General features: G+C 44.6%; 1 protein-coding gene across 7 annotated transcripts in view; it reads right to left on the reverse strand.

Moving 5' to 3' along the window:
• Positions 1–1,784: 1,784 nt before the first annotated feature.
• Positions 1,785–17,290, reverse strand: part of HPCA (hippocalcin) — a 126,653-nt gene continuing 111,147 nt past the window's right edge. For all 7 annotated transcript variants that reach the window (XM_085648370.1, XM_085648371.1, XM_085648372.1 and 4 more), the window contains exon 5: positions 1,785–3,809. In XM_085648370.1, the coding sequence (XP_085504496.1) occupies positions 3,712–3,809 (98 nt within the window). In that variant the 3' untranslated portion in view covers positions 1,785–3,711. The remainder of the gene's footprint in view (positions 3,810–17,290) is intronic.

Consider the following 17,290-nt stretch of genomic DNA (forward strand, 5'->3'; position numbering starts at 1 on the left):
GAGAGCTGCTCACTGAATCCATGAACAAGTCCAAAAAGTGGAAACCCCACCCACAAGTCCTGCACAGGTACCTCCAGCATTAATGCACCCTGGAAATAGATCAGTTTGCCATCCCTAAAAAAAGCAATATGCCCAGACTTCACCTCCAGGTACCTATACTCACAGTCTATGCGCAAAGAACTATGGATAAATTGATCTGTTATCTTTGCTTACACTTTTTTCCTCTTCCACGCCTCCTGTACATGGTATGGAAGATGAGAGAAACATCCCCGACGCTCATACTGGTGGCCCCTACTTTGGCCATGCAGCGCTCCATCTGCATGCTCCAGGAGAGGTCTGTCATTTGCCACGAGAATCTCCCCCTCAGGCCAGACCTTCTCACTCAAAGACAAGGCCGCTCAGATACAGAGGCTCCCAAAGAGCTCAACCTAGCAATCTGGCATCTGAGGTATTGGAATTTGGCTATCTGAACCTCCCTCTGGAAAGCATAACCATTCCACGGGAGGAGCGTAGGTCCATTAAATAGGCCTACTACATCACAAAGTAGAAAAGGTTTGTCCTCTACTACATTTCCAAAGACCTGGACCCCTTAAAGCCCAACAACCAGGACATTATCCGCTATCTTTTACATCTGCAGAGGTCAGGCCTTCCCTACAAATAAATGCACCATTACCTAGCTGATATTGAAGTATGCATGGCAGTGCTTAATTTGAGCTGGTGGTTGCCTGTGGGGGTCACCAGCACTTATTTTTGGGGGCCGGCACTTACTTTTCTGCACCAAGCATTTACTGCGAGCAAAAGACACACATGGGAAAGACGCAGGAAGAAAAAGATGGATAAGTGTCACAAAGGGAGAATGCTGAAAGAGTGAGCTGAAGGGGCAGGTAATGGCTGTAAATGCATTAAAGAGGCCCGGGATGGCTTTAGGATTACACTACCTCAGTATTCTGTGCTCGCACATTTATTTGCAAAAGCCGTGTGTTTCAGAGGAGAGTTTTGGGCACCGGCACGTTTTATTTACAAATTAAGCACTGCTACATGCAAAAACAGAACATTCATACTTGTTTAAAATTTCAATAACCAAAGATTTCATGGAGAGTTCTAAGAGAGCCATACCTCCCAGAATGTATACAGCCTTTACCACAAATCTTTTACCATGCAGGACAGAACAGGGTATATGTTTTTACCTTTACCACACATCCATTACCACCCAGGTAAGTATTTTTTAAAATATTTAAATAACATAGCTTTAATGTTATTTTTAAAAAAAAGGGAGCTGTAAAGGTGAGGTTAGAGCTGAAGGGAGGTATGGGTGGTTTACGTGTTGGTAAAGGGAGGTATGGGTATTTTTAAGGTTATGGGGTGAGTAGAGGTAAAGGGAGGTATCGGTGGATTAAGGGGAAGTGGTACATTTAGTATTTAGGGGGGGGGAATAAAAATAAGGAGAGGTATGGGTTTAGGGGTAAGGCAAGGGTAAATTTAGAGTTCAGGAAAGGGAGGTTCAGAGTTAAGGGGCTTTTAATATACATAATCACAAAAATGTGTGGTAAAGGTCCACGATGTAATGCAATGCGTTGTAAAAGTCAACACGCTGTATTACATGTGTGATAATGGTATGAATTTTACGGTCTGATACTCCTTCCAGAATACATTAAGGCTCCACATGGGGGCAGGATGTAGTCCTCGCGAGGCTCATGGGGGCCAGCCGTTACACTCATCCATCCCCCCTACAGTTCTTTTTCAGGAAGTTGACCTTCCTGGTGGCCATTACTTCCTTAAGAGGCAATAGTGAACTACAAGCACTCACCCAACAAGCGCCTTTCATTCAGGCTCACAAAGATAGAGTTGTTCTGACAACCAATGCTAAATCTCTCCACAAGGTGGTATCACACTTCCACCTTACCCAGAACATAGCTCACAGTCTTTTCTGCAGTCCGATTTGGTAGTGGAAACAGTTCTACACGTTAGATGTCAAAACAGCTCTTATGTATTACATCGACAGGACCAAGGTCTTTCAAAAGACTTATGAGCTATTTACAGCCTTTACAAAGGCCAACTCATGTATAAAACAAGTACAGCAGGGTGGATAGTCAGGTGCATCCAAACATGCTACATCAAAGCTAAGAGAGTCCTACCACCAAGGGTGCACACAAACCGTTAGAAAAGGACACCGATGGTTTGCATAGGTAACATCCTGCATGCTGACATCTACAAAGCAGCCACCTGGTTAACACCACACACACCTTTACCAAGCACTACTGTGTTGACATCCTAGGCTGCCAACAGGCTACAGTTGGCCAGACATTCTTGAGAACTTTGTTCCAGATATCTGCATCATCCACACGCTTGCTACTGCTTACGGAGGTTATTGTTTCTCAGTCTATGCAGCGCATTTGTTTTTGTAGCTAAACATGCTATGGACAGAAAATGTTACCATGTAGCATCTATTCATAGCATGTAGTGCTGTAGATTCATATGTACCCACCCTCTTTCCCATAAGCTTTTGTGGATTGCAGATCTTTTAATTAATTACCCAGTTAACACTGCACGATACACTGACTCCTCACTTTATACACATTCTCACCTGCTGTGCAAAAAAAAAAAAAAACAATCTAAGATGGAATTGGTGCCCACGCGCATTGTCCACCAAGGGAGGATTCACTGCACATCTTGTGACTCAAAAGACTTCTTAGAAGAAAAACAACTTGCAAACATGTGAGCTTAACACTAGATGGCAGAAGTATGCAGAGCATGAGAATCTACAGCACCACTCAATACAAGCAGATGCTTACAAGTAGCTAACATTTGCCTTATGAATCTGACACTAGTAAAGGCTGTGGAAGAGGGGGCCACAGTGAATAAAATATTCATTCATACAATAAAATGATTGTCTGCATCAAAAAAGGATTCAAGGCCGTCATCATCTGGTGAAATAAAAGATAAACCTTCTGACCACCCCTGGGATTGGACGAAAGGAGATGACTTGTCGAAAAGCAAAATAAACTGAGAAAAAACACAAACAAGCCTCCCTCAACTATCTTGGACCACCATTTGTCTAAGGAAATAATAGCTGGATTAATAAATCCTCCTCCACCTTCTAAAACTATAAACAAAATAAATATTAACAGGTACACATATGTCCGGATGGGTGAGGGTTAAAATTGTCACTTTGAAAAGGCGGCTTTTGTCTCTGCAATAAGTCTAAGCAGTGCCCCTAGGATCCTGGATGGAAAGCATAGATCACAGCAGGAGGACGGGTTGTCTATTTGGAGGCAAAGGTCAAGAGCAGTAAACAGGTCTTATAAAAACAGACATTGCTGCCTTACTTCCGATGGAGTAATGGTCAATGATGACTGCGGTTGATCTTCTAGGAAACAAAAATAAGAAAAACAGGCTTCTGACATGATGGTGGTCTTCAAAGGAGACTCAAGATTTTCTTGAAAGGAAGAGGAGGTGCCCTGAAGAAGGGGGCCCGCTTTCCAGAAGGATTTCAAAACAGAATGAGAGACTGGTGTCCTAAAAACCTAAAGTCATGCAAGATCAGCTGGTCTCTTGTTGGCAGGTAAGATGGGGCTCCTCTCTAAAGAGAGATGGTGGTTCATGCAAGAAGAAAACTGGACAGAGTCCAGATGTGCCTTTACATTGTTGCTTGAAGAAGACAGTGTCTTGTATTCTCAGTCCTTCCCCAATAGTAGTAGGGGGCATCAGACTTCAAAACTGGGAAGCGTTGCTTGGGTCGCACTGCAATAGCCTCACAATAGAAGGGTCACTCTTGGCACCTTTGATGAATTCCTCCAGAGACAGTTTGCCTGGAAAGGAGAACAAGGTTGTTACAAAGATGATCGGGACAACAACATGTCAAAATTATACATCTGACACAGATTTATGATTCAGCCAGACTCCCTTATCTCCCAATTTCCTTAAAACGAGTACACATAATTCCAGCACCCACATACACCTCTCTAACGTCCACCCCACCATGGTGCATTTAAGTTCACTTTTGACTGATAACCCAGTCCTTCTGTGGTGGGGAACAGTATTGTCAGTATTTACACATTTCCTCTTCATCACTGCCCTGTGGGCATCAGTCTTCATCATAGTAGACCTTCCCACCATTAACGCAGTTCCCCATCAAAGCACATGAAATTAGGAAGCACATGCTTCAGGGCTTCTGTATTTCTTTCCCAGATGCAAGTGCTGGAGCGGGTAGTACAAAATGTTGTATACCCTCCCCATTCTGCATGTTTATATTAATCTGAATAATCAACTAATAGTGATCTTATTAATTTGTTTGCAGTGAAAGACTTATCAATTATATTAACAAAAGAATTACACATGGGAATTGCACTTTGCATGGCTAAACTAATTGTATACTAACATATGTACGCATACTAATAGTAGAAAATTAGAATATTGCATAATATATGTTGCTTTTGTGATGTCATTGTAAGTTGCGCATCATTGAGTGAGTATAAACGCTTTGAATGTTGCTATTCTGCGAGATAAATACTTACACATAAGGGAATTAGTGAGGGTTTAACATATTAGCCATTTCCATGTTTTAATTACATTTTTGTGTTTGTTTTGCTTAAGTTGACCATTTCGGCCTAATCCAAGATGGCTGAATGAGACGTTTAACGTGACTGCTCCTGACACATGAGGTTCTGGGTGAAATGCGCATGCGTCACCGCCAGCAACAATGGCCTAGTCCTGACCCCAGGAGAAGATGTTCTTATCAAGGACACTCTGGGAGCTTCGCCAACGACAATACAAAGAACTGTCTTAAAACCGGAACCAGCAAGTGCGATGACTTCATTTTGCGGACTATGTGAGAACTTTACCGGACGACCCCAAGTCCACCAATGAGAACTTTACAAAACCCCAATCTTGATACATTTTGACATTAATTTCATTCTAAAAGTAGGTAGGGAAATGAACTAAAAGAGGACGGTGACACTGCTGGACAGCTGTTATCCTGAATCTTTGAAAGACTGAATTGCGGCCTGACTTTGATGAATTTTAAAGGTTTTTTCCCACGACTTGACTGACTTAGAAATCATCATCAAAACCGCAGAACATCATATTTACCTAATCTGGCTAATAGTCGTCCTCTAACAAATTGCAATCTTCTTAGATAAATGATATTTGATTAATTGATAAATGTGTTGTGTCGATTATTTGAAGAAGAAAACTAGGATAAAGAGTAGTGTATAGATAAATGAATGGTTTCGCTAAACTACAAAACAATTAAATGATTCATCGCCTAATGAGGGGAATATCACAAGGTTGGAGTCAACGCATTTAGGGTTAGGTAAAGATATTCCTTTCATGTCAGCGTTTGGAAGCCTATTCCTCTAGGGAAGCAGATCAACGAAGTATGAGTGTTGGTGTTATGGGCCTCACCAATGAATGTTTTTGAGTGAATTTGCTATTGAAGTATTTGGTCTGCGACGAAGGGGGAAATTTGATGTTCCACGCTGCAACACAAGCAGATACCATGGACAGCTCAACTGGCCCCTCTGTGGTGCATTCAATGAGCAGCACAGTACTTTCCATGCCACACTTAAAACACCCACTGGTCTTGGGTTACAAGGGGAAAAAAGTTTACCTCTTTGTGAGCCTTCCCATATGACCCATTCCCCTAAGGTCTCATTCCCTGCTGGAAGCCTTGGCAACTGGTGGTGTGATTTCTTTCTGGTGTTTGGCTGTACTGCCATGGGTTCATGTTCCTATTTGTCTAGGATTAGTGAGATTTCTGCCTCACCTGGACAGCACTGATTGCAACCCACTTTGCAGCCACATTGTGAGTTTTGCCTGATGTTCTTTCCTTTCTCACCCAATAAGAGTTTTTTTAATTATGGACCTACCCAACCCCATCCATCTATGTACCACATTCGCACAACCTGAGAATACCCACCATGTTTGCACTTCTTGAAGTTGGCACTGTACTGAGTTGAACACATCCAAAATGTTATTACTGTTCCCTTCATGCTCCCATACTGTACCCTCTCAGTATCACTCAGCTTGACCTGGTTCCCAGTTGTAGGAAGGTGACAATTACTGCTTTCGCCGATAGATTCCATATGGATACTAAATGCAAACTCAAAAGTCCTTATCAAGGCACAGTCCTCTGCACCAATGAACAAGTTATTTAGAATCTGTACCAGAAAAGCTGTTACCGAAGATATGCAACCGTAGAATCCTCACCTTATGAATTTTACTAGCTGTCAATCCAGGTACAGGAATTTTTGTAGCAATTCACTGATTTGTTGTAAGGTGGCATTGTGCAGCTGTGCCTCAGATCCATCCTACCTACACATCTGAGGCCCCCCCCATTGTATGTGCCACCTCCGCAATCTGATTTCAGTTTTTTTGGGAGACACACCATGCAGCAAACAGCTCTCGCCATTCTGAATAAACGGATTTGGTTAATGGATGCTGCCTGGCTGTCAAGATGACACCAAAAATTGTGCAGTTCGATCTTCACACATAGAGGTGTAGGTAGTGCAGATCCCCTAAGGGGCAGTCGGCTTGGAGGACATGTGCTCATAGCCAGATGTTCACGGTACCACACTCTCCTCACCCAGTCCGGGGTCACTCAGATGACTTGGGCCCAGTTTTCCTTGATCATTTTCAGTACTTTGGGTATGGGTGGAATGGAATACAGGAGTCCTGCCACACCTGTCCAGGTTGAAAGCATATCTGATGGAGAGCTGCCTCAGGAACTAGATCGAGCCAGGGTTCGCCCTCATTGCTAGAAAATGCCCTATGCCACCTTAGTATATCTGCCAATCGTGAACCAATATGCAACATTGGCTGAGCTCATCCACTCGGGTATTTAAGGATCCTACCAGCTGCTGGACATTCAGAGAGATGCCCTGAGAGTTAAAAGTGCAGAGCCTCCTGGCACAGGACCCACAAACCCACTCTATCCCGTTTCATGGCGCTTGTATTGTCCTGAAGATCTGCACCTGTTCCCCCTTGACGGTCAGGAGAAACGCGTTCCGTGACAAATAAATCACTCTTAACTCTAGCAAGTTGATGTAGAGGTGAGCTTCTTCCAAAGATTAGAGCCTTCGGATCTCCACCTCTCCCCAATGACCTCTCCAATCCAGCAATGATACATCCATTATGACGGTTAGTTCTGGGTTGGGAAAGGAGAGGCGTCTGCCCCTGGTCCACTTGTGGTTGAGCAGCCACTACTGCAGGCTTTTGCAGTCTACTTTGACACCTGTATGAACTCTGTTAAGTTCCCTTGGTGCTGAGCACTATGAAAAGTCAGATCCCACTGCATGGCCCACCTGTGTCACCTAGGGCAGTCCACTAACAGGAGGACCAGACGCCTCAGAGTCAGTCTCACTGAGACCCTGGACAAGGGGTGAAACAACAGGATCATAGCCCAAATATTCTCCACACATTGAAGTGGAGGGAAGGCTCGGAAGAGCACCGTATCTAAGATGGCTCCAATGAACGGAAGCCTTTGTGAAGAAGTCTGATGTAACTTCAGCATGTTGATGAAAAAGCCCAATGATGTCAACCATGTGACCACTGTCTAAAACTAGGTTCCAGCTGTGGTGAGCCCGCTTTCGGTAGCCAGCCATCGAGGTATGGGATGACGTGCATTCCCAACCTTTGCAGGTGGGCTGCAAACACCACCATTACCTTTGTGAACACACTGAGGTGCGCAGGTGAAGCCAAAGGGGTGTACGGAGAATTGAAAATGCTCTTGGCCTACCTGAAACTACAGGTAACGTCTGTGGGACTACAGAATGGGATTCCAAAAATATGCAGAACAGCGCTACTATCCTGTCGACTGGGTCCAGGGCAGACAGAACTTGTGTCAGAGTAAGCATTTTGAACTCGTCCTTCCTGAGGAAGAATTTCAGAGGTCGCAGATCTCACTCCTGGTATTTCCTGGTACTGAAAAAGGACAAACAGGCAGTCCCGACCCCTGATGCCGGCCATCGCTCTATAGCTCCCTTGGCCAAGAGAGTCCAAACTTTTAGAAGTATGGGCAAGTTGTCCTCTGGGAGGTGTTGCAGTGTGGGTAGTATATCTGGAGAACAGGGAAGGGTATATCTGTATCCACGATCTGAAGTACCCATTGGTCTGATATGATATTACTGCTTCCAGGGAGGTGAAAGGTGACTCAATCTCCTATTGTGCGATCGTTTGCTGCCACAAACAAATTAAAGTGATTGTGCAGCAGCTGCAGGGGGGAGGGCCTGATGTTTGGATAGAATGCTGCTCCTAGGGCTCTGGACAGGGCCGATCTGCTCCCTGGTCTCCACCCTGAAAGAACTGGGAGGCTTGTTGGTGCCGAGCCATGTATTGATTCTGCCTCTGCAGATATTCCCGACCAAAGCCTCAAAGGGGTGCGCTCATTGGAAGATCTGCTGGGCTACGTGCAGAGTGTGGACAGTGGCCTTGCTCTCTTCAAAATTTCACCAAGACTGCCTTTGCTTCAAACAGAATTCGAGGTACCAAAGGGCATGCCCTCAAGGGACTGCTGTACATCCAATGAAAAGCCTATGGAGTGAATCCAGGCATGGCCCCAAAGCACCACGCTGGTACCTACTGCCCTATCCAGACTGTCTGCCATGTCCGGGCCTGAACGGATGGCATACTTTGCCATAACTTTAGGCTTTGTAAGGTCAGTCTAATCTCTTCTGAGACAGCTGGCAATACGTCCACCATTCTGTCCCACAAAGATAGTACCTACCAAGGAGGTATGAGGTGCTGTTCTGAGGGCAAGACTATTGATGGAGAATATTTATTTTGCAAATATTTCCATTCATTTGGATTTCCTGTCCGGTGGAGTGGTTGGGAACGAGATGGGATTGAGGTGGCTGGAGGATGCTTGTACTACCAGCCTTGCTGGAACAGAAAGTCGGTCTCTCCAGAGGCGGCTCCATGCCATCTCACTACTAGACTGTGGATTGGAGGGCAAGATCTTGTTTTTGCCCAGGTGCCTACTAGAACATCAATGACCCTCATTTAAGGGTAGCTAGGGTTCTTGTCTGGTCTGGGTGGGATTAAGAATTGTGGTTAACACATTGGTTTTTACTTTCTGCATAGAAAGAGTAAGGTCAAGGATTTCCACATCCCACTGTGGTAAAGGAGGCCAAGTCTTCAGTCCATATGCCTGGTTTGCGGAGGATAATCCAATGTCTGGGGAGCTGACTGGGGAATTGGCATCTTGAAGGTCACCAAAGATATCCCTCTCTTCATAAACATACTCAGCCTGGAGGGGCCCAGAGCATAGCGCTGTCTGAAAAGGTGCGACTTCAGAGATGCATATTTGGACTTTTCTGTTTCTTGTGCGACCTTCTGGACGTACCTGAACTCTACAACTTCAATTTGGGAGGCTAATTTGAGCGGCCTCAGGAACAATCGCCCCTCTGAATCCTCGACCATTTCTTCTTACAGAGTTTGGTGACAGCCAATTAGGGCTCCTGGTTGTGGATGGCATTGCCGTTCACCCTTGCAGAGCTAGGACATGACTCCAAGTCGTGGGAGGTGCTGAGGCGTTGTGTGTGCCCATCACCGACCTCTGTCACTGACAGTCACAACACTGCTTAAACCCTGTAATTTTGGGGACCATCTTTGCACACTGTTAGAGGAGACGCTCTGAATTTGAGGGAGAAAGTCTGTCAAGGGGACAGATTGATAGCTCCAGATCCAAAGAAAGACATTGATGCCAGCGTGCAGCGGTGGCGCATATTTGGAGGACTGGATCTCGCATGCATCAGTGGTGGGATGGATCAGACATGGAGCTGCACGATGCCACTTAACAACCCTCGAGGGAACTGCTACAAAGGTTTCCAGATCCAGTGCGGCACCTGGGGAAATTCACAAGGTGTGGAATGTACGGTTTGAAGTCTTTATCAGAAAGAGTATATTAACAGTCTCCTGGGAACATTTATCCTGAAGAAAGGGCAGTGATAGGTGGAAAAAATGGGTGGGAAGGGGTAAGACCTCTATGGGAAGGCCTGTCCTACGGAGATCTTGTGTGAGAGCAGCTGGTCTGTCAGCTCTGTCTGTTTGGGGTCTATTACTAGTTCCGGGGTCTTTGCCATCCTCCCCATCAGGTTGAGAGTCAAAGACAGTAACCATCTGCCTATACTGACTTTTCCTAGGAGGGTGGATACCCTTGTAAATAGCTCGGCAACTGTAATATCTGTCACCTCTGATTGTATTCACAGTTTAATTGCTACCTTTTAGAGTTGCTTATCTGCAAATGTTTGTTTTATTTGATGCTGTTAGGTGTACCGGAGAAAGGAGTCTAGTGATCCCACCTGTGCCACAATTATGAAGCATTTTCTTGGGGTCTCAGGGCAGTCAGAGGTAAAATGACAATAATTAACAGTGGATCCTGCAGCCCGCGTTATCCTACTGGGTTCGATCATCGGCACTACAGTCTTTCTTGAAGCACTCAGCTCAAAGTGCTTTAAAGTCTTTACTACAAGTTCACTTTGAAACCAAACTAATGGCCCTATTAGTTTTGGAACGTTGTGCTTTCTTTTGGTTTCAGAAACTGTTCACCAGCGATGATGCTCACTATTCCCAAATATGCCTAGAGGACTTACGATCCAAGGACATTAAGTCTGCACACAACTTATTAGTAAAATATTTCTTAAAGTTTTGCTATCCAACAAGAAGGGCATGTACAATCACCCTCGCCTGTTGGTGCAGTCACTGGAGGCCTAGACCAGTAGATTCTGGGCAACTGGATGGAGCTAGTGGCTGTCCAGGGTGTCAGTTTACATTAATGCTCTCTGGTCGCTCTAAGGGGGTCAGAGATCAATATTTTGAAATCCACTGATAATGGTACAGATTTCCAGATGGCGGGAGTGCCCACAAAAGGAACATGCAAGTCCAGTAGTCACTGGATTACCAACCAGTACAAGCAACTTCAAGTAATATATGGGTTAGTTAATGTTTCGTGGAGCGAAGTAAGGCAAAGGAGTCTTCTTGGCCTCGAACGTAGTCCTTTCATGTTTCCCAAGTAACATCATGGAGTTCTATGAGGGCACAAAAACTCCCCAAAAAATAAAAATTTACTATTTAGCAACATTGCCAAATAACTCTTTGACCAAAAATGTAGATTACAGTAAACATTTGATCATTTGTGGCTGTAGAAGTCTTACTAAACACATTTAAAAAACAAAAAGAAAATAGGATAAAAAAAAAGTTTTAAGCAACCAAAACCTAAAAAATTCTCTGTTTCTGAATAACATCTCTGAATCTTTCAAGCCTCTCTCTACAACACACACTTCTCGTGTGTCATAGTCATCACTTCCTTGCATTGCCTCACCTCCCCAGCCATTCCTAACTCTTCCCTCATTCTCCATAACAACCTTCTTGTCACTGTCCCAGTGCAATAAAGCCACCCAAGAAGTAATGCACCAACTGATATCATAGAATCCCCTCTGATCTCCTGAATTTGTGTGCATTCACTTCTGAACCAAAACTGGATTCTTGATTCTTACCCAGTTACAGCCTTTAAATCTAGAAACTTTCTGAATTTACATGCATTTGTTTCTGGAGTTAGGCTTGGTTTTAGCTACCTGCCACAAACTGTACAAGCCCTACCTTTTTCACCACCCTCATGATCCAAAATGGACATAACTCCGAAGCCATCTTCCTGCCTCGCATCAATTCAAATGGTAAACTCCAAGTCAGTACATGTGAATTAGTCCTGTATAACCACATTAGATCTCTTGACCATCACTGCATCTGTCCTGTTTCTGTACATACTGTGACTGCAATCAACTCACACCTTTTTAAATCGTTCAACTTTGCGATTGCTTTGATGATGGCACAGCGCTGTTGTAGCTGCACAACATTATCTGTACATATTTCTTCTGGAACTCATTTCCTTCCAGAAACCACTCGGAAACAAACTGGTTTCGTCCTTCATTGTTGGTTTTGGCACATATCTGATCTGCATCCATCTTGGCAAATGATCGACAAATACAATGAAACGGCTTATCTACACAGGAAGTACTGGAAATGGCCATAGGGAATACACTCCCAACCTCTGCCATTTTCTACTTGGGCTACAAAATATTCCACGAGTGCCTCATTGGTCAATCACCCGTCACTATTCTAGCACCTCACACATCTTTTCACCGGTCTTTCTAACTCACCATCGACACCAGGCCACCAGTGATCATTTCTAACATTCCTTTTAGTAATATTACTCCCTATAGGGGCACTGTGGGAAATTTCCAAAATATTCCTCCTGAAACAGGAAGAAATGAACTTATCACCCCAAACCAATATGCCAACTTCCAATGACAGGTCGTCCACAATCTTTCAGCAAGATTGCAGTCCCAAACACAACTACTCCTATCCCTCTGTAGCAAGCCTCACTACATCCTTCAGCACAGAGCTGTCTTCCATCTCGTTACTCCAGTCATATATATACATACATATATATATGTACATACATACACACACACACCGCCCCAATCATCATCATCAATACTAGCAATAATACACGCAACGCTTTCACTCGGCCTCTTCACTGTTTCTCCTATCCACGAGCCACCTCGATACACACCCACCAGCAATGTCATGGTTCTTAAAATTATATTTTACCTACCTCGGCATATTTTTTTTAATCTTAGCCGCTGCCACGATCTCAACAATAAGCCCATGATCTGTTTTTATTGACTCACAAATGTGCTTTAAACTTTTCTACACTCAAACGAAAGCTATCATTTTTTTCAATACCAGAATCCCTACGTTCAGCCAGTTGTAATGTTCTCAACACAAAACCCACAATAACTTCATGTTTCCCGACTGTATTAAAACCGCTCTCGGGCAGTGCGACCCTGGGTCCAGGTTACACTGCTCAAACCCCCATACACCCATCCACGGATTGTTGCACTGCTGGAGTACTCGAAATCTTTTGTTTTATCTTATGAAAACAGGACTGGCATTGTTCCGTCCCTCTTTTCAACTATGAAGCAATTTGTAACATCAGCAAAACATTTTTAAAACGTTGCATAAAACTCACACAAGCCAAGAAAAGAAAGCAATTGTTTGCTGTTCTGTGGAGCTGGGTCCCCCATTATCTTCAGACTAAACTCAGCTTCAGCCTAACGCCTTCCTTAGACAAGATGTACCTTAAAAGCTCTGTTTTCCTTACTTTCAAGACCGACTTGTCTCTTAATGCGATGCCTTCTTCTAAAATTGCCAACAAGTCCTAGATTGCTTTGCCATGTTCTGGTTCGGTCTCTGAAAGGAAACTGCTAGCTCCCCTGAAGGTACCTGTTCACAGCGGGCTGTGCTGCCCTTTCATATGCTCTTCATACTCCTGCCATCTAGTGTTGGGCTGTGACATTTGTAAATTGTTTTTCTTCGAAGAAGTATTTTTCAGCCGCACACTATAGCGACTCCTCCCTCAGCTGGCAGTGCACATGGGCATTGAGGTAATCTTAGATTGTTGTCAGCACAGCGGGTGAAAGGAGAATGGAGTAGTGAACACTGCATTATGCAAATATGTGTTGCACAAAGAGGATAATAACTGAAAAAGCAAAGAGATCGGTGATCAGAGCCACATGCTTTGGGGGAGGAGAGGGGGTGCACTTGAATCTACAGCATTACACGCTACGAACAGATGCTTTGAGCATCAAGTAACGGTTTCAGTTTGCAGCATGTGTTGCTGTGGATAGACATGCTCTGCAGACTGTCACGCAGTGCCCTTCTGCAAGCAGTGGCTAGCGTGTCGAGGATGCAGATGTCTGATATCAGGACCTTAGGACCATCTGGCCTATCAAAATCTGTTATCTGGCTAAAACATTATCACAGTAGAGTTAAGTAAACGTTGGGGTGGACCATGTAGCAGCCTCACATAGGTAGCTAGAGGAATGTTTCTTAAGAAGGCCATAGCTGAGGCCTTCTTATGAGTAGAGTGAGTCCTAATGTAACTGGGAGGGATACACTGAACTATCCATCTAGCATTTCTGCTTTTGATATAGATTGGCACTTGAAAAGTAATTACCCACGGATGGGCTCTAGGATGGGGGGGGGGGGGGGGGTAAAGGCTGCCCACCTAGTTTGCTTAATGGCGGCACCAAGGTAGGCCCTGGCAACAGGTTCCTGCAGGCAAGGTGTACCCTCTGCCTCCAACTTAGAAAAGTGACACCTGCCGCAAAGCTGCAGGTCTTCCTGCCACCAGGCTATGATGGGGTTATAGATGCAGTAATAGCCTTCAAGAACACGGACATACCTTGGCTAACGCAAGAGCAGCTTTAGGTCACGGGCAATCTGCTGAGTAGAACTTTCCCAATTAAAGTAAGCACAAAGGCATGGTCGTTGCCCGTTTTTTGTTTTAAAAGAAAAGCTTGTGAAATGATTTACCTTACTCCATGTTTATATCAGCAAGTGTAGTAAAATACACAGCTGTACCTCCAGGGCGTGAAAGGCCTGAAGATTTGACCTCAAATAGCGTGTTACGCATGGAGGCCCACCGCATTGCGGTTTACTTCATGCCCTCACGTACATTTAAGTGTGCTTGAGTTACCAGAAAACAGGAAGCAAAGCAGACAGCTCATGCAAGGAGACTGTTGATAAACAGGTAGATTAACTTGTGTTCCCATTATAGCCCAGCTAGACAGTTGAGCTCATTCCATCCATGTGAGAAGTGTTATAATTGCCTTCTAATGTGCTGAGTCACCGCCGTCATATGTGCTTAGTCACCGCCGTCATATGTGCCCAACTTTTCTCCTGTTTTATTAACTGAACAAGTCTCGTGTCTCTACCACACGCTGAGCTCAATGCGCACGTTTACTCAAGCACTGCACGATGGTGAAACAGGACGGAGTAGTAAACGGATTTGGACAGTGTATGTACACAGAGTTATACACTTCCTGATTAGAGGTGTTCACGCAGGTCCCTGGGGCTCTGTAGTGGTTGGGCCAGTACCGTCAGTGGATTGTTCAATCACTTGGTTGTGTGCAGGCCTGTGGTTAGGTATTGTATGGGTAGACGTCTAAACATGTACTGAAAACGCAGAGGCAAGAGTCAAGGAGCTGGTCCCCACAAATCACACTTAAGCCCACCACTGGCCGGCACAGCACGCGCGTGGTCATAGTGATGCAGACACCAGAACACCAGCAATGTTAGTCTCAAGGATAGCATCCAGGTGCCTGGCACTGGCGATGACTAGGGCCATTGTGTACAGCTTCCCACTTACACAATGCATAAAACACAGGGCATGTCCCTTTCTGCTGCCCACAACTATGCCTGTCAGCCAGGCACCACTGCTCATCATCTTCAGGCACGAAGTACCACATTGCGATGTGACCCAAAATAGCACACACTTCTTAAACCAGGCTCACCCACTGCCTGTTCCCTCACTACACAGTTATTCCAACCGACACCCCCTTCCCCCCCATTTGCCATTAGCTCCCCGCCTGGTGCACCACCTAAGCCCTTCCAAAGATGGCTCTTCTATATCCACTCTTGTCACCCCCTCACCTACATTCTGTGCCCACCCACTTCTGAACAAAGTTAAAGCAAAGAATACAGGCAGACATTCATTGATTTGTGGCGATGAGTGAGCGAACCACATGTAAGATGGTGCACACATTTATCACTTCCTGCCCCGCACTAGAATCTGTGCGTGCAAAGCCATCCTACTTGACTCACTCTAGAATATGTGAGAAGGATTACAGTATCATGTCCGACACTGGGACCTGTGTGAAAACATGCAAATCCCTGTACCACTCTAGAACCGGTGTGCACAGTTGCCACCTCCGATACCCCTGTCTGAGCCTTTGAGCATAATGCTACCTATCCATCTTAACTCAGCAAGGTGCTATGGAGAGATGCTATGTAGTATAGTGGAAACCGGGCTGTCCAAAGTCAGGAGAGTGTGAGGAGAGGTGGATCCTAAAGATATGAAGGATCTATTGATCTGAAGTCAGAAAATGAAGGGTGTCTTAGAGAGCAGGAACACGCTAATCATCCGGGAAAATATATATATATATATATATATATATATATATATATATATATATACACATATACATATATATATATATATATATATATACACACACACACACCCACGTGTTCATTTGCAGCGTTTTTTCTTGTCCATGCATCACGTGCTCTGTTTGACATTATATAAGGTGATCTCAGTATAGCGCCCGGTTTGTGTGCAAAAATGTGGCGCATTGGTTTAACTACTGGAATAAACAGTGGTTTAAAGAGTTGGTATCCTGTCAGAGCCGGTTTTACTCATGAACCGGTCGTGGTTGTGATGTATTTACGTTTCGTTGGCATCGTATCGGATACGCCCCTCTTCAGGTGCACCGCGGAGGCCGTTTTTGGAAGGATTGTATGAATTTACGCACCGGAGCCTCCGAGCTGTTCCTAAGGTTCACTGAAGGCTGCCCGCAGCAGGAGCATCGGAAGGCGCGCGAGACTGCAGGTGCAGCGTGACGTGCTAATTGGAGCAGTTAGGAGAGGGGCTGCAGCATACAGGATTGCTAGCAGCACTGAAAGCTTTTCCCGTGCTTTGGCAGCCGATTTTAAAAGAACGGAAGGATTTGGGACATTGGATCTGTGCCGTGAGACAAGACATATTGATAATGACCTGGACTATTTGCGGGGAATCGGCCCTTTCTAGTTCGGTGGTCTGGGGCGCAACACAGTTACGAGCTAGGACTCGGTGGCCTCGTTTTACATTCTATATTTTGTTGGCGCTTGGAAACACAGGGTTATATAAGAAGAACTTGTGAAATTGTGACCCAGATAAACAAAGTAGCGCGACATTTGGTGGTTTGAGAGGATCCGCAATCTGTCCATGCTTCTCCACCAGTGGCGGCTGGTGACATTTGAAAGTGGTGAGGCGTAAAAGTTGATAAGTGTTACGTCGCGAGCGTAACCATGACACACAATTAAACTATACCCTGTGACACTATTATCTAATTGCACTATATTCTAATCGGTTCTGCAGGACTTTGCATATTCTGTCAGACACTGTCACCCAGTTTATTGAGACACTTAGTTGTACTTGTAACCAGTTGTATTTGCATCTATTAACCAGTTAATTGAGTCACCATTAACCAATTTCTTGAGGCACTGTTAACCTGTTTCTTGATAATCACTATTAAGTAGTAGTATCTATTAACCAGTTCCCTGAGGCACTATTAACCAGATTCACAAGGTACAATTAACCAGAAGAATGAGACATTAACCAGTTCAGTGAGACACTTTCAACTGGTTCCCTGAGAATGTATTAAACATCACCGTGACAATTAAAAAAAAG

This window comes from Triturus cristatus, chromosome 3_2 (assembly GCF_964204655.1).
Source record: "Triturus cristatus chromosome 3_2, aTriCri1.1, whole genome shotgun sequence".
In the NCBI taxonomy this organism is placed as follows: domain Eukaryota; kingdom Metazoa; phylum Chordata; class Amphibia; order Caudata; family Salamandridae; genus Triturus; species Triturus cristatus.